The sequence below is a fragment of the Archocentrus centrarchus genome, chromosome 18, assembly GCF_007364275.1.
Source record: "Archocentrus centrarchus isolate MPI-CPG fArcCen1 chromosome 18, fArcCen1, whole genome shotgun sequence".
Lineage (NCBI taxonomy): Eukaryota > Metazoa > Chordata > Actinopteri > Cichliformes > Cichlidae > Archocentrus > Archocentrus centrarchus.
In genome coordinates this window covers 16128326-16155745 of record NC_044363.1, presented here as the reverse complement: position 1 = coordinate 16155745, position 27420 = coordinate 16128326, and the positions used below count along the sequence as shown (strand labels likewise).

At 37.3% G+C, this 27420-nt stretch overlaps 2 protein-coding genes across 2 annotated transcripts in view; both read left to right on the top strand.

Annotated features, from left to right (window-relative positions):
• pea15 (proliferation and apoptosis adaptor protein 15) overlaps positions 1-2755 on the top strand; it is a 52604-nt gene extending 49849 nt beyond the window's left edge. Inside the window, exons 2-4 of the mRNA XM_030753227.1 lie at positions 923-1097; positions 1198-1353; positions 2565-2755. Coding sequence (XP_030609087.1) covers positions 926-1097; positions 1198-1353; positions 2565-2629 — 393 coding nt within the window. The 5' untranslated portion in view covers positions 923-925 and the 3' untranslated portion in view covers positions 2630-2755. The remainder of the gene's footprint in view (positions 1-922; positions 1098-1197; positions 1354-2564) is intronic.
• Positions 2756-23988: 21233 nt separating this feature from the next.
• Positions 23989-26735, top strand: LOC115797026 (sterile alpha motif domain-containing protein 9-like). The gene is made up of 4 exons (XM_030753508.1): positions 23989-24109; positions 24367-26230; positions 26327-26390; positions 26732-26735. Exons 2-4 carry the CDS (start codon positions 24367-24369, stop codon positions 26733-26735), a joined length of 1932 nt encoding a protein of 643 aa, XP_030609368.1. The 5' UTR covers positions 23989-24109.
• Positions 26736-27420: the final 685 nt, after the last annotated feature.

Genomic DNA, 27420 nt, shown 5'->3' with positions numbered 1-27420 from the left:
CTGACTTTAGTCAAAAATTGCCTTCTTCAGTCATTCCACTAGAGGGAGACAGTCACAAAGGTTTGCATAAGCATTTGAGCTGGTTTAAGCAGGAAATGTGTCATTTGAGCATGCGTTTGGGGAGTTTTAATAGATCGCGCTGATGTCATTCTGTATTTCTTATTTACTAATTTCATGAAAATAATGAAAATAAGAGAAATCTGTTGCTCAATTAGGAGTAACACGTTTCTGGGGAACTATTTTCTGCTGTGGAGTAATACATATTTGACACACTACACACTGCAGCAGGAGGATGGTACTGACCCAAAATAAACTGCAGTTCCAGTGTTCATTGTTAGCATTGCAATGAGAGATATCTTCGTTTATAATACTCGCTGATGTATTTTTAATAGTGTTTTTGGACAAAGCTGGGTTTCTGTGTAATGTATATGAACTTTAATGAATATCAAAATAAATCCATAGCCTCATGGTGGGGAAAAATAGACTGATTGTTGATTAAAATCCTTCTCTGGGTTTAAAGATCTTCCCTTTGGGACCTTCTTGTTATGGTTAAAGTCTGTGTTTTGACCAGTTTTTTCCTGTTCTTTCTCTTCAGTCAGTCTCCTCTTCCAACTCTCTGCTAAAATCCAAACCCTGGCAACAAATGACCTTAAAAAAGGAGATGACTCTGTGTCTTTGTGCTTTTCCATCCCACTCTGATGGTGTGCTATTGTCATTAGCTAAGATTTCCTAGCTCTTTTTCCATTGTGGAGTCTGGGAAGTAGGTGGGCTGCTGCACACAGCAATATTACCTTAAGATAATTTAAGAAGTTCTTTCTTCCTTCTGTGTAGATTTAATTATTTCGTGCTGACATCCTTGTAAGTTTGAACATAATTTCAGTTCTAACAGTTTCTCCTTTCTCTTCTCACTGCCTCTGATCAGACCATGGCGGAGTACAGCTCTCTGCTCAGTGATCTGTCTGAAAATATCACCAATGAGGACTTGGAGCAGCTCAAATCTGCCTGCAAGGAGGACATCCCCGAGGACCAGAGCAACAACATCACCTCCTCCAAAGAGTGGTTCAGCTACCTGGAGAAGAATGACAAGTTGGCTCAGGGTGAGAGACATAAATTAGATCAACTTCTGGTTGTTTCCTTTCTTATGTGGCTTGCAGCATTTTAAGTTAAAAAAAAAAAAATTGATGCTTTCCAAATCAGATAACCTGTCATACATCGAACACATCTTTGAGATCTCTCGGCGACCGGACCTGCTGACAAGGGTGATCGAGTATCGTACCACAGTGCTCAAGATTTCTGAGGATGATGAGATCGACACCAAGCTCACACGCATCCCCTCGGCCAAGAAATACAAAGGTAAAAAATGGGGAAGGTTTCGTTTATTTTATTTGAAAGAAAGTGCAATGATTTGATTTAGTGTTCTACCAAAGCTGGTAATGTTCTGCCTCCTAGTGGCCAAATCAAATAACTGCCTTAAGTGATTCTGATTTTCAGTAAACATATGAAATGTGGTGCTGTACTCATTAAGTGATTAAAAAAGGATCATGTTTTACATTACTGGACTGATGCTGGACGCACCAACCAATAAAAAGTAACATCACCATAAAAGCTTGAACAATACTTGAGTTTTATTTTTACATTTAACCCACGGGTTTATATAAAATATAATTATTGTTGTTATCCATAACTTTTCAAATTTATGGTTTTATATTTAAAAAAAAAGGAAAATTAATAAAGCACATTATTACTTTTTAATTAAGATGCCAAATTACAGTTATTTACTTGCATTCCTGAACAGAAAAATTAGCAGTTGAATGTTATGCTTTATTAATTTCTGATTTCTCAGAGACGTCCAGAGTGTCGTCTCAGATTTGGGTATAAAAACATGAATTCAGTGATTTTTTTTTTTTGTTGTTGTTGTTTTAAACACGCTTTTGACAGATTTCTGAAATATTTGTGTTTTCTTGTTTTTATGACAGAGGGACTAATAAATTTATTAAGCACTGTAATGGTTTATGAAGATGATCTATTCATAAAACCAATCTAGCATTTGATCATGTGGTCAGTTGTGGTTGACTTATGTATGTAAACTTATCACTGTGATTAAATCACCTTAGAAACAGGCAACGACAAAACCGTTGGTGCACTTTGGTACCTAAAGGCACAGCATCTCTATCCATGAGTACATGAGTAATCACGATCTCACTTCATGCTGCATACAGTGTGTCCAAAAAGGCCAAATATTACTGCTTTGTTGGTGCATTTTTGATGAGAAATCATAGTTTATCCTGGTACTGTGTTAAGAGACTGTTTAAGAATTAAAGTCACCTCAAGCTGCAGCAGCTCAATATGTTAATGTGGAGAAACACATGGAGAAGTTACCCAGTAACAATATTTGACTGAACAGCTATAATAATAGCAGCATAGTCAGATATTTATACACACATTTACCTAATGTGAAAAAAAGACTGATGTGCCATCTTGTCTTCCACGTTTCTTATGATTACTTTTTCTTTCTCTCAACTCCGTTTTTCCAACACCCCGCCCCTCCACTGGAAAAACAAAAGACATCATCCGCCAGCCATCTGAAGATGAGATCATCAAGCTGGCCCCACCCCCTAAAAAAGCGTGAGGTCATGAAGTCCGGCCCTAATCTTTGCACCTTGATTTCTTCACTCCTGGCACACCAGTTATCCAACCAACCATTTTTGACCAACTCCATCACATCCTCCTTCACCCCATCGCACACCCAACCTTGCCCCCCAGCCCCCCACCCCACCCCACCCCCTCCCTGCATTACCACATGCCAGAACCACGCAGGCCACCACCTACAAAGCAACCAATCCAATCATAGTGATGCAGCCTCTTCCTAAGCTGAGGAGAGACTGGGAGCTGCAGAAAAGACATTACAAGAAGAAATCTGGAGACGGACCAACAGAGTATGTGTGTGAAGAGAGAAAGAGAGAGCCAAAGTCTGCCCCCGATTCAGGCGCTGAGTGGGTCAGTTCAGAATGAGTGCGATCTTTGATACTGTGTTTATGCAACCGTCTGTGTGTGCATGTCAGTCAAGGTTATTAAATTTAAAACAAAGAACTACATCCATCCCTGAGGAAGCAGAAATTACAACCCCAGATTAAAAAAGAATATGAAATGGCTAATTTATTTTTTCAGAAATTCAATAAAAAGCGGATAGGAAACTTCTAAAGATGTGTATGCATTATATGTACAATGACACGTAACTAGGACTAACATAATTTAGCACTATTTAGATGTTTCTCCTTTTTTTTTAATTCACCTTGAATGTGCAAAATAGCCAAAATGTCAAAACCAATTGTGTAAAAACTACTGAAATACCATCTAAGACATGTAAACAGTAGTCTACATGATCACAAATCATTTTAAAATCAAAACTGCAGCTAAAGCAATTACATGTTGAAACTAATCTAAATCACACATCTGTCTTTCTGTGGCGGTGCTTGTTATAGTGTGTAGCTGCATAATTATTTAAAGGAAGGTTAGCACTGGCATAACAGATTAGCGGATTTATCTTTTGACAGTCAGATGAGCTGCTCTAGCCTGTTTCTAATCTTTAAGGTAAGCTAAGCTAAGCTAACCCACTGCTAGCTATATACAAATCCAGCAACCAATTTGTGTGTTTGTGTAAATATAGTGCACCTTTTTGGTCTCAGCAGCTGCTGCTTCGTACAGTCTAGCATGCACATACCGGGGTTTATATTGTTTTATTTGCAGATGTTTTCAACCCACGTTGAAAATATGCGAGAAGTCGAAGTTGTATCTTCATGAAGTGACTGCAGTTACCTTATCGATAACTAGGCTATACTTTGCTACACACACACAACACAAACTGCACGATATATTCCAAACTATTATTATACTATGACAGTGAAAGTGATTAAATTTGAAATTACTGGAAGGCAGTCTTGCTGGAATCTGGGATTTGTAATGGGTTGGAGTAGTTTCTTCATCCTCTTTTAACTTCACCCTTTTTTTTTTTTTAAATCCAAATCAAATATGTTTATGGTCATGATTCACCTTGTAGCTGGCTGGTGTGATTATTTATATAAGGATTTTTCTGAAACATCAGTGGAGTAAATGAATGGGAAATTCACTTCTGGAACTGGAGCCCTTAAAAAAGTGGGTTGTCACTGTTGACCTTTATGTAGAGAAGCTAACATTATATTTTTCATAATAACTTCCATAAGCTGATTTGAGTTAATTTATTCTGTGTTTCCATGGTGCCCATAGAGTGCGTCTTAGTCTAATAGCATTAGCTAAGAACTGCTGGCGCTGCTTCAAGGTAGCAAGGTATCAAAATAGACTTTTGCAAACTAATTACTGTGAGGTTGGTTAAGGAAAACCAAAGTCTGAGTTGTTATTATTCTTAATCCACTTCTGGCAACCTTATTTTAGCGAAGCTCCACTGCAGTAATGTGACTAGTTTACTTCTGATACTTTTCCGGATTCATGTATAGCTTAAAATATTTTGAGTAAAACTGAATAACAAACATCATATTTCCACAGATGTATAACTATTTATTTGAATCCCTCAAAATTTATTAAAAACAGACAGTTATCAATTTACCAGTATGTCCATCATTTTTAAAACAAAACTCCAAATAATACGTAATGCCAGGACGATCGCTATTCCTCAGCTAAATGTTCTATGTGCATTCCCTTTAAGCCCCGTCCACACAGGAAGCGACTAAAGACCACGGAAAGTCGATGACATTCAGCGACTTCAAGTGACGATGGGCGATACAAGTGGGCAGGTCTCGAGTTAAACTTTCTCAACTTTGTGGCAAGCAACTGAAACGACTACCACAGAGAATGCAGAAGGATACCACTGACTGACACGTGACACGTCAGAGGTTTACCTAGACAAGCAGACCCTGGAACATCTGCTAGTGAATAACCATCAGTGAATTCCTTTGTTGACGGGGCTTTAAATATGTTTCATGAGCAAAAAAATAAAAATAATTTTACAGGAAGATATATGAAGTTGATTTTCATAGGAAAAGCCAATATTTGCCTTTAGCTCATCATCACAGCAAGAATTATTTAGAGAAAATATTTAGATATAAACTCTATAGCAGTTGGTTCTATGCTATGGAAGGTTTTCTTTTCGTCACCAGTTAGCATGAAAGCCTTTTGTATGAGCTGGTTAGAGATGTAAATATACAAATAATATATTACAAAAAAATAGAAATAATATATTGAGACCTCTGACTCTAGCAGCAAATTTCCATTGTACGTGCAGACTTTCACCCTAATTTGAACTAATCAGTATCATGAGTTGAAGTGAGATGGAAAACAAAATTTGGACTACTCTAGAAAACTCTAAAGTATATTTTGACTAAATATATAGAATATCATATTTACTGTGTAAAAATGTTGTTGTGCGATAAATATAAAGACAAAACTTTTCTTTTCTTTTAACCCATTGTGTTGCCATTTCATTTGTTGCACAGGAAATAACTGACTGGTATGTGATTTCTCTTTGAATGATAGATAAACTGAGGCCTCTTGGGGGAAAAAAAAAAGGGGCAAGTCAAGGTGCAGAAAAGTAGACAACATCAGAAAAACAATACAAAAAAAAAAACCATGGCATGTGAAAGTAACGCATACATTTTTAAAAAAGTGTACATAATTGTGACAAGGATCTCTAATGCACACAGCGGCTCATAACCTAACCTAAACTGACTATGCCATTCCTGCCATGCACCAAACACAATAGCTAGCAAGACTGTTTAAACTATAATAACTGCTCTTTTGAACACTGTGTATCTCTTTTCCCCACAATGAAGCCTTAGCAGACTTTGTGTTTACCCCCAAAATTTTCCAGAACTGTGAGGGTTTGCGTGTGAGGCTGAGTAAGCCGTCGGGCACACACGTCAAGTCAATCACTAAATGGCTCTCACTTTTTAAGAGAGTGATGCTACTTTTATTCTGAAATTTGCTAAGGACTTCAGTGTCAGTGTGTGCAGAATGTTTGTGGTCTGTTTCTGCACCTGTCTTTGTTGTCCTCACAGCTGTAGGATCCAAAAAATGAGTCAACCACATATAAATCTTATCAGTGTATGACTAGTTATTTATTCCAGCCCTGCTACCTCCCCGCTACAGCCCCTTCCCTTGCCACCGCTCTGCACTCCGACCCCAGTGCCAATGACCAAGACTTTTATTTTGATCAATGTTTTTGTGATCTGTTTCTGTTTTTTTTTTTTTTCTTTTCTTTTCTTTTTTGTATTTCTTGATGTTTGTTGTAGTGTTGGACTGATTTGTATCCTATGCATTCTGTAGGGAAACTGCACTGTAACATAACCTCCCAACAAACCACTTAATCTAAGGATCTAAGCTCTTTAATTGTGACTAGTCAGGGTGTTTTTAAAAGAGCCTGATATTCCTCCATTGACGTTGCATGGCTTGTGTACTGGATGGAGTGGCAGTTTTAAGGAGGAACTGAAAGTGTGCAGTTTTAGGAAAGAAAAATGTGTTTGTTTTCCAATGTTCATTGTTTAAAACTGGGGAATTATACCTTGTTAGACCAATTATACTGTAAAACTTACATTCTGCTCTTTAGCAAGCCAAGTCTTAGTCAAAAGTCCTTTAATGAATGCAATCGTATGCTGAGGTTAACCACCAACACTGGAAATTTATTTTTTATACATAAAACATCCAGTTAATCAAGACCAGATCAAGCTTTTTATATTACTAGAAAACTCCACCTTTAAATACTTGGACACTGTTATAGATATGCTGCGCCTTGAACTGATCTGATGTTTAGGTCTTATGCATTGCACCACCAGTTGCAATACTGAAGTGTTACAGCTTCTCAATAACTCTCATATGGATGGCCATGACAACTGGTTTACAATTGTAATCAGTCTTCATTGACTGATTCCTCTTAGTTTTCATTTTATGTGTGCAGTGTTCTGAAATGGAGTCCAACTGATATATCGGCTGCTTGGGTATTTGACAATTTATTGGTGGTGGCATTTATAACAGCCGATAAATGAAAATTTAAAAAGTAAAGAAGAGACGGGAGAAACACCCTTCAACAATGTTATCAGTGTTGACATTGCATAGTTTGTCCACTAGAGGGCACTCTGTAACTTCCCCATTTGTAACTAATCAAACACAACATCTAACTGATCCAAGCAGAGTTGGACAGGGCACGAATAGTAAATAATTAATTATACATAATAAATTTTAGGGAAATCTGTTTGTGTTCTGTACATCTGAAAGAAAAAAACAAATCTGCAATAATATATTTTACAATCATCAACCATCTGTACTGGTATCAGTCTTAAAAAGCCTCTATCAGTTGGGGCTCTGCTCTAAGAAGCATTAACCTCAATTGTACATTGTGTTAAGCATAAATTAAGAAATGCTAGCATGCTGATATAGTAAATTAAAATAGTGACATGTAAATTCAGTGACTTTTTTTGTCAAGTTTTTCCAAATCAACCAATTTTAAAGTTAAAAAGAAATATTTTCATTTAAATTCATTAGTTATATTACTTTAAATATAAGTATTCACACAAGAATAAACTGAAGAATCAGATAGTAGACTGTAATTCAATTTCAGCTACAGGATGTATTTTGTGTAAACCTTTTAATAGGCAGATTTTTTATAACAGTGTCAAAGTATTTCTGGGTGGATTCTCCCATCAGAGTCCAGACTAGGCCAGACCCCAAGTGAAGCGGTGGCTGCCTTCCTAATTTAGCCTATTGAACACAAAGTGGGAACGCTACATCTATCACAGACCTGAACCATGAGCATTTTGTCAGGCAAAAGGAGGCAGTTGTATTCACTGCTATGACCTGTGGGTAATGGTCTTTCACAGTGTTAAAATGGGTGAGATTATTAGCCATGAATGTTTGATCGCCACTTACTAATTCTTGTGAAGAGATTTTTTTTTCTTCTTCTTTTAAACAGGCCAAAAGGTTTGCTGTTCAGGTTTTTCTTTGCAGACCTTGGCATGTGTTTCCACTGTTGTTCAAAACTATGAGCAAAGGAGGATTAGGACAGCTGAATTTAACTTGTATTTTTTTTTTTTTTTTTTTTTTTTGAAGTGTGTTTTGAACAGCAGCTTGTGAATTTAGATGTATGTAACTAAGTGACTTTTTTTTCAGTTGGCAATGGACTCATACTTAAACAATGTGGTAGTTTGTTAGTAGTTTGAAAGTAGTAGTTTGACAAAAATCCAACTGCCTGGTGTTCGAGACGCTCCTCATTACAGCCCAAGTTAAATCTTTTAATTAAGGTTGTTCACAGTCAGCATCAAAACGTGGCTACACTGCACCTTTACCTTGTTTTTGTGTTTTGTTTTTAACATTTACTTTTACTAGTTTAAAGTCAGCTTCCATAACTGTCACCACAAGGCACAGCCCCTCTGACTTCATGAGAGGCAAAGTCTGTTTGGTATAACTTAGATTTTTTTCTTTGTAGCCACTGGCACATAGTATTTTAACATATCAGTCACAAATGATGTCAAATTTGGATTTCCATGTACCAAGTACATATCAACTTACTAAATGCTGCAAAAGTTTTAGCCTACTAAAATATTTGTGTATCTATGGTAAATTTATAATTATATACATCGCTATGGATGAGCTAGGTGAAGAAGGTATTCAACATGAAATGCTAACAGTCAATTAAAATTCATTCAAGTAACATTTTCCCTCAAGAATAAGACTTATTTTTCTCTTTCATTTTAATAGGTTGTAAATATGTATTTTCAATCTATAGCACTGTGTTTGCTTTTAAATTGATTAATTTATTCAATGCCTATATATTGTTGTTTTTACATATCCTGATATTGTTTTACTAACTGGAAACAAACCAAGGGGATGAGCACATTGTGCTTAGTTAAAGAGATCATCAACATTTTTCTAATTCATGTTATTCTCTTCGTTTGTTTTGCTGTTTCAGCTTTGGGTGATGTTTTTTTTATATATATATATATAAAAAATGTGATATTCATTTAATTGTATTTACTGATATGTAACATTATGTTTTATTGTGTTGTAATTGATCAGATGTGTTGTGGTCACTGCTTGTAAAATAATTTTATTCAGAGAGTTTCCAAATCATGACAAAAGACAAAGGTCACAAGTATTGTATTCTGCCATTTTGTTCGTGTGAGACATGTTGTCATTTGGAAATTGTACCAAGAACAGGAAATTTAAAGGATACAGACTCAAAATGTTGGGCTAGATGTAGGTACAAATTCAAGAAACGTAGACCTGAGATTTGTGAGTCTAGCTAACATTGCTAGTTAGTTCAGGTAATTAGCTAGCTAACTGTCTAATAGTTCATTTGACCAACCAAATTGTTCAGGATATATATTTTTAAGTTCTAGTCACAAAAAAGCAAACAAAAAATTGGAAATTGACAGCCATCCTCAGAACAAACAGCAGCTACTGTAGTTTTTTGTGGAGCCTCAAAGTCTTCGATATAAAGTACATAAATGAATAATTGTAAATGCACTGCCACATCAGTAAATTCTGTAAAAAAACATAATCAAATATTTGACAGAAAGCTCAATAGCTGTTACTGCAGTTAGCCGGTTAGCTCTTGTAATTCTGATTCATCCAACCAGATTTATATGGAATAATTATACCTAGTAACCAACCTTTATTTTAACAAGGTTGCACATGCTACCTATTTAGCCTGCTAACAGTATTAGCATCTATTACCAATGACCAAGTTAATACAGTACATCTGAAATAAAATAATTGCAGTACCTGAGTGCTGTGCTGTGTTTAAGCCATCCAGAATTTGGAAATAATCACAATTCCTCCTGCGTTATTTTTGAAATTGCAGAAATTAACGGTCTAAATTTAGGTACAGCACTGGGTAGCAGCCTATAGCTACACGATTAGCCAAAAGGGAATTTTGAATAAACATTTCTATAAGACGGTATGAATAAAATTATATCACAATGAGGTGATAATTTATCTTACATTTATGTTTTATACAATGTAGTTTTATAGTTATATCTAATGATGAGCTGTTAATCTATTCGAAAATAAACATGTGAGGCTCCGTAGTTTTATTTCCTTTTTTATGTTTAAAGTCAAGTGTTAGCAAATGGTTGAAAGGTGTTTTTATGGGATGATGGAGTGAAAAGGTAATGATATGAGTGTTGGGTCGTTAGTGTAAGTAGGGAGGAGTAGTGTGGGGGTTTGTAGCTGTAAAAAATACATAGAAGTGTGGCAGATCAATATATGTAGGTTCATACTTGGGGAAGCATCTCGGGGGTTTGTGCAACTTGTCATAATGTCTACATTAAGTTGTAGCAGATCACTTTGAATGTGGCAGGTCTTGCACAAGAATGCTGTACAATGGTGAGACATCATTAATGATAATGAGGCTGTTATTAATGTAGGAATGCTGAATGTCCAGTGAGTGATGTGATGAAGTTGTGCAGCAATGTTTTGCCTTTTGTTGTTTTTGCTTTGAACTCTCACAGAAAGACTGAGTTGAATTAAGTTGGGCTTTCCTGTTGTGCTCAAATTTTGTCTTTTTTTTTAACATCACGAGCTTGCATTTCTCTAGAGCTGCACAAGAAAAACGTGTTCTTGCTTTTTGTTGTGACAAATAAAGTTTACATTTCATGCACAAACATTTTCCCATCGTAGGTGAAAGTGCCAACTTGATTCAGTTGCTGGAGTGAATGAACTTGAAATTGGGACATTTGACATTGAGCAATTTCTCATGACGTTTGTAGGGAACAATCTTTATTTTTAAGCATGCGTGTTTTGCAGTAGCAGACAATAGAGGCGATTTTGAAGTATTTTTAATGCTAAACCTATCGTTTTTATGGACTGGTGTGCTGTGTTGCGATGAGTTGATGTATAACTTACTCCTAAGCATTCCTGTGGTTTTGGTTTGGCTTCCATAGGCATCTAACAGAGTTGGCACGAAAGGATTTGCACATTAGAGGAAGTTTTTGCAGCACTTGAAAATTCTAATTATGTTCTGTTTTTGACAAATGATCCCAATAGATCCACATTTTTAAGTTTAAAATATTAACCTCCAGTTAACTAGTTTGGATCCATTAGCGTGGGAACCTGGAAGAAAATGTAAACATTTAAACTGATATGTTATTGAGTTTGTTAGGCACTGAGAGTTGCCTGTGTGTGTTACTGCCTTTTGAGTCAGTCAGTGGGATGTTTCGTCTCATATTCTACTAGTCTCTTATTTTTGTAACGTGCATAGTTCTTAAATGGTGTAGCAAGTGGCAGGTGTGGTTGTTTCATAGTCAACTTCATTATGTTTGTCAAATATTGTTGCTCTTAGAGTTAGGCCTGTTATTGTGCGCATGGTCGAATTTAGCTTGAGACAAAGAAGTGATTTAGTTCTGTCGCATTTTGAAGAGTGTGACACTGACCTTAAGAGTGCAGTAAAGAGCATCATTGCGACCATTAAATATTTCCGCTCACACAGTAACCCTGTTGGATGCCTGTTGGGCTCAGTGCTGTTAGACACTTTTGCTAAGGTTTTCCTCTCACGGGGCAAGGAGTACTTGAGGATTTATGATTTCTTTTGCAACGACTGCAACAAAATATCTTGAGGTTTTCAAACCAATATAAAGGTGTGGCTTTTTGTCATGATTTAAATGAGACTGAACTGAAATTATGCCATTCTGTCATTGTGCTAAAATGAATATAAATATTATATATTAAAATATATTTGCTAACCAAAACTGTGTTGCCTGGAAGTTTCTTTCAAAGTTAACTGGGAGGGCATTTTATTTACAAAGAATGCATAGCAACCTGAAGTCCATTACAAGTGTTGTCACAACACCCCAATGTCAGGATGAATGCATCATGTATATAAGACCCTGTGTCAGTACCAGAGATTTAATTTAATTCTGCTAAAACCTGACAGACAGGTTTACAGAGACATGCACCTGTAGGTTTCAGTATGAGAACAAAAGGAAACTTTAAAACTGTCACAGATACTGTTAAGAGTGTTTTAATTCCTGTTGTTAAAATTCATTGAGTAATTGACTATTATTTCTTACTTGTTATTGAGTGTTACAAAGGTTTATGGTAAAGAATTGGCATGGCCTCACCCAACCCTTTATGTCCAACCTTTCCAGTAAAACGATACTGCTGCAGGAAAGTAAGAAACAGAAATGGAATTCATTATCTGGATTTAAATACCACACTAAAAATTCCTTGTATGCATCTTGCGCAGGAGTTCTCCTCCTCCATCCCTCTGACGCTCCACATGATGCTCAGTTCTGCCCTGATTCAATAACCATATTATTGCAGAGCTGGAATGTGTGGGGCTTGGCTCTTAACATTTTTAGAGTGAGGACTGAGTAAAGAGTAAAGTAAAAAAAAGGACAGAGCTCACTCCACTGAGATATCCAGTTGGGAGTAAAATAAGATGACATGCATCACAGCTTTAAATTTACCCGAATATATGCAGCAGATTGTCTGTAATTCATTACTTTGCATTAACTTGGAGAAAAAAATATGTAGCAGACAAGTTGCTCATCACTGCAGACTGATTGCAACGTGTTGGTAAATCAGTGGCCATGGAAATTGTAGCCTCAGTTTCCTGTTCTTAGCTGACAGGGGTGGTACCCGGTGTGCTCTTCTGTTTGTGTAGCCCATCTGCTCCAAGAGTTGATGTTTTGTGCATTCAGAGAGGTTCTTCTGCAGACTTTAATTGTAACCATTCTTTATTTCATTTCCTGTTAACTTCCTGTCTGCTTGAAGCCTCTGGGTATTCTCCTCTGACCTCAGACATCAGCAAGACACTTGAGGACTTATATAAAACCCTGTGGCACTACCAGAGACAGAATTGTTTCCAAAGAAATGCAACAGAAGGTTTCCGTGTTAGAATGAAAGGAAACTTTAAATGCCTTTGAAAGAAGCGAAAGATGTTTTCATAGCATAAAACCAATGAAACTTTCATTCTATTAAAATTAGGGGTGGGACTTTAACGTGTTAATTTTGATTAATTAATTACGGGGAAAATAACGAATTAAAAATTTTAACGCATTTTAATCGCACTTTGCACCGTGGAACGTTTCTCAGTGCACGAGTTCCAGCCATACAGATTATATCAAGGCACGATGATATAATCTGTATGCCTGGAACTCGTGCATACAGATTATATCAACGCACAATGTCAAAAATTCAGAGGCCACATCGTTTGAAGGACCTGGCGCACGTAAGCTGTGTCCAAATTCAGGGGCCGCATCCTTCGAAGGACCCGTCCTCCATAGCCCGGGTCCTTCGCAGCACACGAAGACCACAAAGGCCGGAAGTGAGCGGCTAGCCTTCATATCAGCGCCGCCTGCCCTCACCTCTGCATAACTCATGTCGCTGTGAGTGCGAAGCACAGCTGTGTAAAAGCAGCTGGTTAAACGGAGAACAAACTTTTTCTCCTTTTTGTGGTTTAATTTTAAGTCTTTAATTCAAAATAAGCTGTTAAAACAAGCACGACACATTTCAACATCAAGGAATACAGCTGAGCGAATGATTAATTTCCAGCTATATTAAGTGAGACATTAATGTTGAATAAAACTATCCAGTTATGATGCTTAACTTTAATTTCAGTAGTTTGCTTATCACAGGAGCACTTCCACCCTTCGTTGGTCTGTGTAGTAGACTGGTGGGAAAATAAACAACATTTTGAAGTTTAAGCTTATGTATATTGATTTATTCATCAACCAAACTTAAATTAATATTTCTCATGTTAAATATTTAAATGTGATTAAAATGCGATTACAAATTACAAAGCTCCTAATTAATTCGATTAATTTTTTTAATCGAGTCCCACCCCTAATTAAAATTCATTTAGGATTTAGACTTTTAATTATTTTTTTACAGTGCAGTTAGTGTTACAAAAGTTTATGGTAAAGGATTTGCATGGCCTCTTGTCAGTAAAATTACATTTAAAATCTGTTTAAATGAACTCAGCCCACTCTGTAGCACTAATGCCCATCCTTTCCAGTAAAATGATTCTGCCGCAACAAAGTAAGAAAACAATACCCAAAGACACTGTAGATATTTTAGGATGAACACCAAACATACAAAATTTCAAAATTTTCTTAAGCATACTCCTAATCTTTCATTACTAGCTTCATCTTTATTTTTCATCTAAATATTTTAAATAAGCCTCATTCAATGCTGTCCCTTTTTTTTTTTTTTAAAAAAGCAAATATGCCGTACGTTATTTCCTCCAAATATTTTAATCATAGCATACTGCTTACTCTGGCATCCACACTCTGATGCTTTACAGGTTGGTATGGACCCACACACCTACCTGGGTGTGGCATGTGTCGGTATACTATATATACCAGCTACCTCTGAGGTTACAGTACATATTTACCAGTCACAGAAAAGCAGAACATGTGAGAGTCTTTAGATACATTTGCTTCAACTGGAATACAAGGTAAGAATAATCTTTATGGATCTGCAAACATGTTAAAGTTTTTTTTTGAATGTAATGTTGTAAATGTGTATCTTGACACTAAGAGTGCTCCATATAGTCCAGGCAATCTATAGTTTGCTCTAGGCAAAACTAAAAGCCTGAAACACTGGAAGCTGCTCTGCTAACTATAAAAAGGAAAACAAGATGTATCCTGTCTGCATCTTGCCTTGGGATTCTCCTCCTCCCTTCGACGCTCCACGTTCAGTTCTCCTCTGACTCAATTAACATGGTGTTATTGTGGAGCAGGAATAGGTGCAGCTTAGATCTTAACACTCAGAGTGAGGACTGATTAAAGAGGTACAGAAAAGACCTGACGTTTTGGCAGTGTTCTCACAGCTTTGAGCTACCCAGCTCTGCCAATTACATGTTTGTCCCCCATTCTCATTCCTAGCAGAAACTATCATATGCATTGTGCAAAATAAGACATGCTTCAATGTGCAGTAAATTTTCTGTGCTTCATTACATTGCATCCTAAGTTGGAGGAAAAAGATTATGGAGCAGAGTTGTTTATCACTGCAGACAGACTGATTGCAACAGGTCTGTTTGTTCATAAAATATTTTTTGCAAATATTTGCCGTCAAAAGGTTGAAGCTTGAAGGAGTTTGGCTATTCTCCTCTGACACCAACAAGGCATTTTCTCTTTTTTGGACCATTCTCTGTAAATCCTGGAGATGGTTGTTGGTGCCAGATGAGCTAGTCTGGCACCAACAACAATGTAACCTTGATATTCCTACATTATTAGCTGATTATTAGCTGATTAGTTCTTAACATTAACAAGCAGTTGAACAGGTAGACCTACTAAAGTGTTAAGTTAATATTTAGCAGATGAAGGCAAATTTAGGGGTCAGAATTATGGGCTTCATGTACAGGTGTGTATCTCTACAGCTACTTAATTTTCCAAAACACTTGTTACATGTCACATTTTAACGAAAACCAACAATCACAGCTTTACAGGAAACTCAGTATGGCACAAGCCTAATGCAGCAGGTATAATTAGCTACTGTTATCTACTGTAAATGATTCATAGAGTCACTGAGAAATCCTAATCTGCAAAGACTTATTTCAGATGTGTTTGCTACTGCCTGGACTGTACTTTCAGCCTCGAAAAACAATCCAGACTAAATGACTTTGATTTTCTAACATTCATCACAGGGCAGGACACTTAAAGCTGAAGATGACAAACGCCTCAAGCCTGTCCACTGCTAAAGGTGGGGAAGTATGTCTGGGGAATGAATTCTCACTGTTGGATGTTCTTTATGCAAATCAATTTGATGGAGAAAAATCTGATCCAGGATTCCAAGAACACGCAGAAAAGGTTGAAAAGAATTTTTACAGGGGGGCCCCACCTGAGTGGTTAAACTTCTACATCAGTGAACAGGCAGTGCCAAATGGCACTGGATCTGCTTTTATCAAACGAGATGGATATGTAAAACTTGTGGAACAAATTGAGCAAAAAAGAAAATATTGTGGAATATCAACTGTAGAACTCTTCCACCAGCCAGGATGTGGGGGAACTACAATGTCCATGCAGGTGTTGTGGGATTTGCGGAAAAAACTCAGGTGTGCTGTTTTAACCGACTCAGCCTCAGACATCGCAAACGTTGCAAATGAGGTGGTTGAAATTTTCAAAGCAGGCAGTCGAAATGACCAGAACACTGTGCTGTTGTTAGTGAATGATAATAAAATCCTGGAACATCTCCAACAGAGCATTATGATGACAGTTGCTGAGCAGAAGCTAGTTATCCGTAAGCCTGTAGTCATTTTTCTCAGCTGTGTGAGAAGCAATGTAGATCGACAGAGTGGTCATGTTGTCCTAAAGAACAAACTCTCAGACAATGAAAAGGACAAATTCGATAAAAAAAAGGAAGAGCTTAGACGGAGGTACCAAGATGAATGTGAACAATTCCATGGATTTAACATAATACAAAGTAATTTCTCTCAAGACTACATCAGGAAGGCATGCTCAGTATTCAGTAAAGTACAAAGAACAAAGAAACCACTGAAAACGCAGCTTGTTGCCATCCTTTCCCTGCTGAGTGCTTATGTACCAGGTTCATATCTCTTGGAGTCTCAGTGCCTGGACTTCCTCAGTCATGAAGACTATGAAGGCCTTCCACTGGAGGACATAATGCAGCCTTTCAGTCATCTCATCATTACCTTCAAACAAGATGTAAGATCTGAAAAGAAAGTCCGCATGGCTCACACTATGATAGCACAGTGTTGTACTGAATTGTTGGCCAATGCTGGTGTGACCAGAAGTGACACAGCAATAAACCTCTTGAATAATTTTTGCAGAGATTCATTTTCTCTATTTTTGCGTGGATTTGTCAAAGACATGCTAACCAAAAGAGAAATTAAAAGAGAAGAGGACCCAATTCATGGCACTGACATTAAAGAGGAGAAAGAAAACTTTTCCAAACTGATTCTAGATATTACAAAGATGGAGAGAAATGGCAATCATGGGAAGGAAGGCAAAATCCAGAGTGTGTCAGTTCTGAATGAGGCCTCAAAAACATTTGATCGAAACCCATTTTTTCCACAAACTCTTGCTCGTTTTTATTATATAGAGCTAAAAGACTACAAAGAGGCAGAAATTTGGGCAAAGGAAGCAAAGCAGAGAGACCCCCGGAATTCATTTGTTGCTGACACACTAGGCCAAGTCTATAAGAACCACCTAAAGAACAAAAAGGTTCCTGCCAAACCAAGAGAAATTTTGCAGTTGGCCAAAAAAGCCATTGAAGCGTTTGAAGATGAAGAAAAACTTGCTGATGATGAAAAGGGCCCAGACATGAAAGAACATGGCAATGCAAGAGTCTCATCTTTTTATAACTCAAGAGGGCTTTTTGGTTACCTGCAGGTCTGCAATATTCTGTATGACAAGCTTTTCAATCAAAACAAAACCTGGAAAGGAGTTCTCACAAAGGAAGTATCAATGGGCTCTGTCCTGGAATCACTTGAAGACAGCAATCTCTTCAGATTCAATAATCTAATAAGAAGCCTCAGAGATGGAGTTGAAAGAAAATACACATTTTTTAAAAAATATCTCAATTATTCAAAGCCTAAGATGGAGAAAGATGATCCTGAATATATATCTAAAGACATCTCAGACTGCTACAGGAAGTATGTTGGAGACTCAACTCAAGTAAATGCAGCTGACAGGTCTGTGGAAGTGCTATCATTTCTTGTTGAAAAACACACTCAATCAGAGTTGAACTACATATTAAGTCCAAGCACAGATTCAGAAGCAGCTCTGGTAAACTCCATCCTTGCACCACTTAGACAGAAAATGCCCCTCCACGAAGACCCACCTGAGCTGCACTTGTTAGCCCTTCTCTTGCACTGGTCTGACAATGAACACAAATGTGCTGATCTCATCCAATTAACTCAGCAACTTCACTCCTCTTATAAAGATAAATGTCAGAGCTACTTTCGATCAAGGTACCTTGTCCCTCTGATTTTCATTGGAAAAGGTAAAGAGTGGAGCAGAATTGTTGGCAGAAAATTCATTGAGAAACATGGGAAACCAGACTGGAGATATGACTGGAAGGAAGAACAAATCTTCAAAAATTCTGAGGTCCAAGCACTCCTTCTCAGAATTGATGGGGAAGTAAGAAACCACAGAGTGTACACAACTGTTGGTGGCAAAGAGATTGAGATTGACGCCAATCAGCGAAACAGCCTTTGGAAAACACGAAGTGTTACCTTTCACCTTGGATTCACTATCAGAGGTCCTGTGGCCTTTGGTATCCAGAACAAAACTGCTGACACAGGTAAGATACTATGACAGTAAAACTGCAGTAAAATAAAAATAATCCACGAATTGCTGTGACCATGTTCATAACATGATAATTCCCAGTCATCATCCCTACATCCTCCTTACTGCGGTCATTTGCAAGGCAGCCAACAAATCTTCATTGGTGTCTGTTGTCCAGTGATTTGAGACCCATTGATTTTTAAGCATATAACCAAAATCACACTAATTTCTCAGCTTTTTTTAAGCCCTTCCCACATTTCAGTTACAGTTAGACTGCAATATCTATTCAATAATGAGATTCCAATGGCTAATCTTATTTCAAACTACTGACAAAACAGTAAGAGCAAGAAGTGCCAATAAGTCATGAATACTTATTAGACTTTTTAGATATACACCATAGCATACTATTGTATAATACTGTTTTTCAACCTCTAACATCTGTGATTGTGTTTTTTAATTTATTTTGTGTTTACTGGTTACCTCAGGCAAGTGTAACGGGACAGCTCTGACCAACACTGTGAAAGAGACCAAAGACAATGAGGGACATTGAACCCTGATCAAAACACCCACAAGGAAGACAATCTGAGGCATCTTATTTTTGAGTATTTATGCGTTTATAGTAAAGGGGGAAAATGTGCTGCAGGTTTGAAACCCCATGCACAAGAAACTAAAGTATGTGTTAAGGTCATTTTAGTTTTAGAGAAAGATTGATGCACAGAAGCACGACATAGAAGAAACTGGAGGACTGAACTTTTTCATGTGCTGGAGCACTTCTAGTTGTGTATGAATTTATCTCTTCTAACACCTCAGATCAAACAGTTTTTCTTAACTTAGGGAAAATTTAGCCCTTAAAATTTTGTTTTTTGAACTGTATCTGTTTAATATTTTGTTTATGGGTTTGTGACATTTATGGTAGTGTTGATGTCTACTAAAGGCGAAAAAGCTTCTGTCATCTCAAAGTTTTTTATTGTTCTTTTATCAGTATCTTAACTTTAAGTTTTGAGAATGTCATAGAAATACTTGAAATTTATTACATAACATGAGTGAAGCGTACCTAATGAAACTGCTGGCATACTCATAATGTTGATTGTGTTCTAAAGTTTAAGGGTTTCTTTTTATTAAGATTTTGAAAATTATAGATTTGTATGAAGTTTGTGTCATGTTTATGCTCCATTTGTTGCTCTATTTGTGAAATTAAAAAATTACAATAGGATATACTATAAACTTGGATTTATCGAAGTTTAAATATGAAAGGTGTTTCTGTCGTTGCCATTTTCCATGTGCTACCAGTGTTTTTTGTTTTGTTTTTTTATCTTGCCGTGACAAGAAGATTATTGCTTTTTTATCTGAATTTACTCAATATTTTTGTTTCCTCAGTACTGAATTTGGACATTTGCACAGATTTGCTTCTGATTATATAAGTAGATTTGAAGAGTTAAAATGCATTGCTCTCGTCTCATAATAATATTTGACATTTATCTGGTGCTAATTTTAAATGTGTTTACAGGTTATTTAGTATCTCTGAAACAATTAATCTGATTAGGATAATAGTTTTGCATGTCTTGTCTTTAGTTTTGTGAGGTGGCATACCGTAAAAAAATATTTTAAAATGAAATATTGGTGTGGTTTGCTTTTTTCTTTGTTAACTGAATGATGCAAAAAACTTGCTCCAGAATTATTCATCTGAAAACTGAGGACTGCACAGCAACCTTAAGTCCACTACAAGTGTTTCCACAACACCCCAGTGTCAGGATGAATATGTCATGTAAGGACCTGCATAAACCCTGATAAAAGAGATTTAATTTATCTCAGGTAAACCTGACAGACAGGTTTACAGAGACAGTCAGAACTGAGAACAAATGCAGTTTTAGGTTTCAGTATTAGAATGAAATGAAACTTTAAATGCCTTTGAAAGAAACGTTAAAAAAAAAAATAGATGTTTAATTGCATGAAATAAATGAAATTTTCTTTCATGTATAAATTTAAAACATAACATACTGATGGATTATTACTGAAAAGTTTTTTTTTTTTTTTAATGAGCAATCACTAGTTGGAGAGACTTATGCACTTATTAGGAGATAAATTTTGTGGCATTTGGTCCTCAGATGAATTAGCTTCACTGCAGAGGTCATTTAGATGTCCTTTCCAGGTATATCCTAGACATCAACCAGGAAAGCACTGGCTCCCTTTAACTCTTGAAGAAGATGGGATCACCACCTTCTTTGACTCTTGTGGATTTCCACCTCGGATTATGTAAATTACCCTAAAAAGCTCTCGACATTTCTGGAAAATGCTTGTGAGAGAATTTAGTACCATGGAAAACAACTTCACCATCCTCTGTCTTTGGTCTGCCGACATTTAACCCACAGAGCCTGCAGCCTGTTGTACCAGTGTGGGCTAACTTTATATCAGGAAACCCTAGGTCACATTTTTTGTAAAAAAAAAAAAAGATATAACTGCTACATAAGAAAATGTCATGCAGGAAGTTTTAATGACTGTCACATTGATTAAAGCTTAATAAAGATCTGAGTGGACTAAATTGTGTGTGTTGTGTTTTCATTTGTATAAAATATGGACAGGCAGACGATAAATGTAACTTTTAAGTTAAAAAAAAAGTTCTTTATTGAACACAGTTTATTTATTAAAAGTTCAGCCAATGAGGGGAGAAAGTTATAATCTTTTCAAACATTTGTCTCCTTTTGATGACATCAGTTGGAATGCACCATGTTGTGTTGTTCTGTTGTCTCCATGTAGGCAGATTCTCTGTGGTTAAGGTCCAAAATATCCTGGAGCTTCAGAGTATTTTTTTAAAATGAAAATTTTTTTAATTAAATATTGCTATCATGTTAATAGCACACATCTTAAATCCTGGTGTAAATCTTTTTGTTAAGCTTTTTTAGAGTTACGGACACAGACTCTCTTTCTGTCATGGTTCTGGGCTGTGCCCAGTGTTTTTTGTTTAATGTTTGTTCTTGTGTCTTAGTCTTGGTCCTTGTGTCCACTTCCTGTCTTATTTTGGTAGTGTCTGGTTTCTTGTGCAATGTGTTTAGTTTTGCTTCCCCGTCATTGTGATCGTCAGCTGTGATTCCAGCTGTTGCCATTCCCTCATTATCTCTCTGTGTATATATTGTCTGTGTTCTTGTTAGTTCTTTGTCAGGTTGTCATCTATACTTACGCACGTTATGTCAAGTCAAGTCACATTTTGGTTTGAGTTACGTTTGTGCTGCTGGCTCCCACCCAGCTCATCCTGTTTTCCTGTTGGAAATAAAGCAAAGTCAGAGCAAAGCTTCTGCCTTTGGTGTCCTGCTCTGGGGTCCTCATCCTGCCAGCCACACAGCAGTACATGACACTTTCTCCACTTCCCTTCGTTCGTATTTTGAGTCCAATTCATCTGTCAAACAACAACAACAAAACATTCTACGCTGTAAGAATTATAAAATTAATTATATTGACCATGATAATCCTGTAGTAAAAATCTGATTATGGTAACCTGATAAACACACATAGGGTTAGCCTACAAAATTGTTAATTTGTATAAACTCTCCACTTTACACACCTGCTCCTCATTAATGCACTCACCTGTTTGCTGTTCAGCAGAGTGGGCCCTAACCTTGAAAGGCAGATGTCTCCATCAAGCAGGTGCTGGAACATTGCTTATTAGTAGTGTTGGAGGTTCTGTGTGTCAAAAAACAAATACATAAAAGCATAATAACAGACATCCACATTTTGCAAAGCAAATAAAGAAATAATTCAGGAGTAGTAATAGAGTATAGACGTGTTGTTTCTCTTTAATCACTTTTAATATAATCTCAGCCTTAAGTAATCCTTTTTTTGATCTTTTTTAAGTTTGTTTTATTTGTAATAGTAATCATCATATTTTAGAAAAAAAAAAGTTTTGATATATTTGTATCTGGTTTTTTTTATTATGAAGTATCCATGTACATAACCCATTGTTTTAGAGTTATTCAGAAGCAGAATACGGGAGACATACATGCTGCAGCGCTCTGTGTGTCTGTGTGTGTCTTAACCACAAAGTGCACAGGAAGTGCACAGGAAGTCAGAGGTAGCAAGATGCAGAGAGCTGCTGAGCAGGAAGAAGAAAAAGAAAAAAGAAACTCATACTGTGCTGATGTATTGCTTTATTCTTTTGTTTTTATTGTTCTTATTTTTCTCTTATTTTTTTATCATTGTAATCAGTATTTGATCTATATGTAATATGTGAAGAAGAAAAAATTAAATTACATTTTTTATATACATATATCCCATGTAATCTTTTTACGTATGTGCTGACGCAAAAGGAGGAGGACACCTCACTATAAAGACAGTTGATGCTAAAGATGAGAGGAGTTGGTTAAACATGGGTGTAAGTGTGTGTAAGTAGTCAGCCAGAGAGGAGTGTATTAGTTTGAACAGGAGATCCTTTGGATTTATTCTTTTTTCCCTTTTTGGAATACTGTACTGGTGGTTGTCAAGTCTTCTTCATAGTAAGTGCGTTTTCATTGTAAGCTTGTTATATTTTTCTATTAATAAGAGAGGAATTAACTCTCTAAAAGGCCTGTGATACTTGGGTGGGAGCTAGAAAGGGGTACCTTCAGCCCCATCTCTGGGAGGAGGAGAGCTGCTCTCTCTGCTCCACTTTGGGGGATAAAGGGGATAAAGGTTCTGCCCAGAGCTTAAATATTCTATGTCAGCGAGCAGAATCACAGTTCCTGGTGAGCAGGTCGCTGCACTCTGCTCACTCAGGAAGGAACATCAGGGGGCTTAATAGCCTGAGAACCCAACAGGACCCAGGGTCTTGACCTGGAGGTCAAGTGAGCAAGTTGGAGCGTGCCCCGATAGCATTTTGCTGTACCCTTCCATTTTTCAATCAGTTTCGAACTTAAGATCAAAAATTACCCTGCGTAGGAACGTAGGAAGTGCTGTTAGCAGCTGATCAGATTGATAAAACACAGGGATTATGTTTTTGTTGTGTACGCTTTTTACTTGATTTCTGCAAACCAATTAGTGGAAGGAAACGGCACTCTGGGACACGTTGAACGCATGATATGTAAGTGTAGCTCTTCTGGTTTATATACAAAAAGAATTATCACTCTATCAATTAGAGTCCTGTGTCGGTTCTACCTATGTGACCAGAAATCGCTGAAACGTACACGTAACGTGCACCCATCAAGCAATCTAACTACATGTCAGGTCAATGCAGCCCCTCCCCAAACACGCCAGGCTTGGAGGAAGATATGGGAGACGAGCTTAAATGTTCTTTTTTGATGTCCATCCATCCATGTGCCATTCACTGAATCTTAATTTCTTTCATCCTGCAGTTTTAGTCAGATCCTTTTATTTGTTTAAATAATTCCAAATACTAAAACACTGTTTAGCTGCAAACTGAGAGATGCACAGCAACCACAGACCTCTGTTTGTAACCCGACCCCTGTGTCAGTAACATGGACTTATTCAAATTCTGAACCTGACTAACAGGTTAATTCAACCACATGAGTGAAGTAGTGAATGAATTATTAGCTTTCATCATGAAAGAGTTCACAATAAAGTCTTTGTATTTCCTGTTATGGTAAGAATTTCACATTCAAATTACCTGACCCCACCTGCGACTTTCCTCTCTTTAGCTTCTGATTGTGCAACATTTTACATCCAACGTCTGACTTACTGACTGAATAACTTAAGTGTAACCCCTGCTTTTTTTTTTTTTCTTTTTCCACTCAGGAAGAAAATGTAATCTAGATCTGTACATGTCCTTGCGTGATCATACCTGCCTGCCTTGGGTGTGGCCTCTACCTTCCGGGTTATAGCACACAGTCACCAGATATGAATACACAGCATGAGAGCATGGCTTTAGAGATGTGTGGGCCATTTGGAAGACGGTAAGAAAAATCTGTTAAGATCTGCAAATTCATTTTATTTTATTTTATTTACTGAAGTTAGTGTCTGGTTCTTTGCATGGAGAAAGTTAAATAGGCAGATTTAAGCGGTAGTTAAAATTAGGCTTGCACTGACTAGAGATTAAAATGGCTATTTATATGCATTACATTTCATGAAGTGAATCTAAGACCCTAATTTACAAATATTCTAAGATAGAAAAATGACTTGTGTTGTTCTGTTTTGTTTAACATTCATTAAGATGAAGCAAAGTGAAAGTCTGAAGATGGCAAACAGACTCGCCCTGTCCACTGCTGAAGGTGGAGAAATATACGTAAGAAGCAAAATCCCTGATTCCCTCTCAATGTTGGATGTCCTCCATGCCAATCAGTTTGAAGGAGAGATTTTTGATCCAAAACTCAGCGAGCAAGTGGAGGAAAACTTTTACAGAGGTGCCCCACCCAACTGGCTAAACTTCTACATCAGTGAACAGGCAGAGTTAGGTGGCACTGGATCTGCTTTTATCAAACGAGATGAATATGAAACCCTTAAAGAACGAATTCACCACAGGAGAAGAAAAGGCCCTGGGACATCAACTGTTAAACTGTTCCATCAACAAGGATGTGGGGGAACCACGTTGGCTATGCAGGTGTTGTGGGACTTGAGGAGAACTTTCAGGTGTGCTGTTTTGAAAGGCTCAAGCTCAGATGTAACAAAAGTTGCACAAGATGTGGTCAACCTTTTTACAGCAGGTAGTCAAGGCCACCAGAATACTGTGCTGTTGTTACTGAATGATGAGTTCATTTTGGACACACTCCAGGACAGCATTATGGAGGAGATTGCTGAACAGAATCTGGAAATTGATATGCCTGTGGTCATTTTACTCAACTGCGTGAGAACCAGTGATGATGTTATCCACCAAAAGGAACATGCTTACAAAGAAAAACAATCATTGCAGAAGAATGCGAGAAAATCTATTATTCTCAAAAAAACACTCTCAGGCAAAGAGAAGGCACTCTTTGACAAGAAAAAAGAAGAGCTTAGCAAAAGATTTGGTGATCGATGTGAACAGTTTCATGGTTTTAATATTCTGCAGTCTAATTTCTCTCAGGAATACATCAGGGAGGCATGTGCTGTATTAAAAGATATCAAAAGAGCAAAGAAACCACTGAAGATGCAGCTTGTTGCCATCCTTTCCCTGCTGAATGCTTATGTACCAGGTTCATATCTCTTGGAGTCTCAGTGCCTGGACTTCCTCAGACATGACGACTATGAAGGCCTTCCGCTGGAGGACCTAACGCAGCCTTTCAGTCATCTCATCATTACCTTCCAACAAGATGAAAGGGCTGAAAAAAAAGTTTCCGTAGCTCACACTATGATAGCACAGTGTTGTACTGAACTGTTGGCCGATGCTGGTGTGACCAGAAGTGACACAGCAAGAAACCTCTTGAATAATTTTTGCAGAGATTCGGTTCCTCCATGTTTGCTTGGTTTTGTCAAAGACATGCTAACCAAAAGAGAAATGAAAAGAGAAGAGGATCCAATCAATGGCAACGACAAAGAGAAGAAAGAAAAGTTTTCCAGATTGATTCTAGATATCACAAAGATGGAGAGAAACGGCAATGATAAAAAGGAGGGCAAAATCCAGAGTGTGTCAGTTTTGAAGGTGGCCTCAAAAACATTTGATCAAAACCCATTTTTTCCACAAGCTCTTGCTCGTTTTTATTATATTGAACTAGAAGACTACAACGAGGCAGAAATTTGGGCAAAGGAAGCAAAGCAGAGAGACCCCCGGAATTCATATGTTGCCGACACACTAGGCCAAGTCTATAAGAACCACCTAAAGAACAAAAAGGTTTCTGACAAACCAAGAGAAATTTTGCAGCTGGCCCAAAAAGCCATTGAAGCGTTTGAAGAAGAAGAAAAACTTGCTGAAAATGAACATATGAAAGGCAGGAAAGGAGGTGGGAAGACAAAAGTGTTGCGTGGTTTAAATACCAGTGGGCAGTTTGGTTATCTGGAGGTTTGCAGTCTTTTGTACGACCAACTTGTCAGTCATGATGAAATTTGGAAGAAAGTTCTCACAAAGAATGTGTCATTGGGCTCTGTCCTAAAATCCCTTGGAGGTCAAAAACTCTTTAAGTTTAATGAGCTAATTAACAATCTCAGAGACATGGTGGAGAAAAAATTTGAATTTTTTGACATTTTTTTAACTTATTCAGAGGCTGTTGCAAATAAAGACAATCCATCCTACATTTCCAGAAAGACTGCCGAATGCTACAAAAAGTATGTCGGAGATGCAGAACCAAATGATCAGCTCCAAAAAACCCTCCACAAACTTAAACAAAAACTGGCCGTCACTTCTGCTGGAGTACTTTTAGGTCTTGAAAGATGCACGAGATCAAACATGAAGGACATTGCCATATGGTGGAAAGAAATCTGTCAACACAAAGAGTCTCCTAGAAATGCCTTAGCTAGCTACATTCTGGCTAATATCATGCTGATAAACATGAAAGAAACTCCCTCCAGTTCTGACTACCAAAGAGCACTTAGAGAGAAAATGCCACTGGACCCTGAGATGCAACCCGAGTTTCACATGTTGGCACTGTTGATGTGTTGGCCTACAGATGATGAAGACAAATTGGTCTCTGACCTCCATCGTTTAATTAAAATTATTCAATATTCCTGTGAACAAGAATATAAGACACTCTTTCAATCAAGGTACCTTCGACCCCTGTTTTTTATTGGACCGGGTAGAGGCCTGAGCAGATTTGTTCACAGGCGGAACCTCGAGATCTTGTGGACTAAAGATGCATTAAAAGCCTCAAACACAAACTGGAGGAAAGAGAATATTTTCAAAGATCCCACAGTCCAAGACAGCCTTCTCAGAGTTGAAGGGGTGGTGCAAAATTACAGGCTGTATGCAACATTTGGAGGCACAGAGGTGGAGGTAAATGTCAACCGAAAAGAGAGCCTCTGGAAATCAGGCCAAGTGTCTTTTTACCTTGGATTTACAATCAGTGGTCCTGTTGGTTTTAGCATTCACAGAAGAACTGGAGGTAAGAAAATGATTAAAATCATTATGCTTAACAAATGAAAATGCCTACCTCATAAAGTATAACTTTAATTTTTTCACATTGTAATAACAATACTTGTTTTAACATAGTGAGGTTGATAATTTGACATCACTAAATGTTGTGTTTCCTCCCTCGATATGTCCTGCTAGAGACGAGTAACACATGGCTTATTACATCTTGTCATTATTTAACAATAATTAAGTCAAAATGCAGACGTGTATATAATTCAGTAGCACGTA

Excerpts from the sequence above, each read along its gene's own strand:
- LOC115797026 (XM_030753508.1), top strand. The coding sequence starts at position 24,367 with ATGAAGCAAAGTGAAAGTCTGAAGATGGCAAACAGACTCGCCCTGTCC. Across the intron at positions 26,231-26,326 it reads TGTCCTAAAATCCCTTGGAG|AGGCTGTTGCAAATAAAGAC; the intron begins GTCAAAAACTCT and ends TAACTTATTCAG.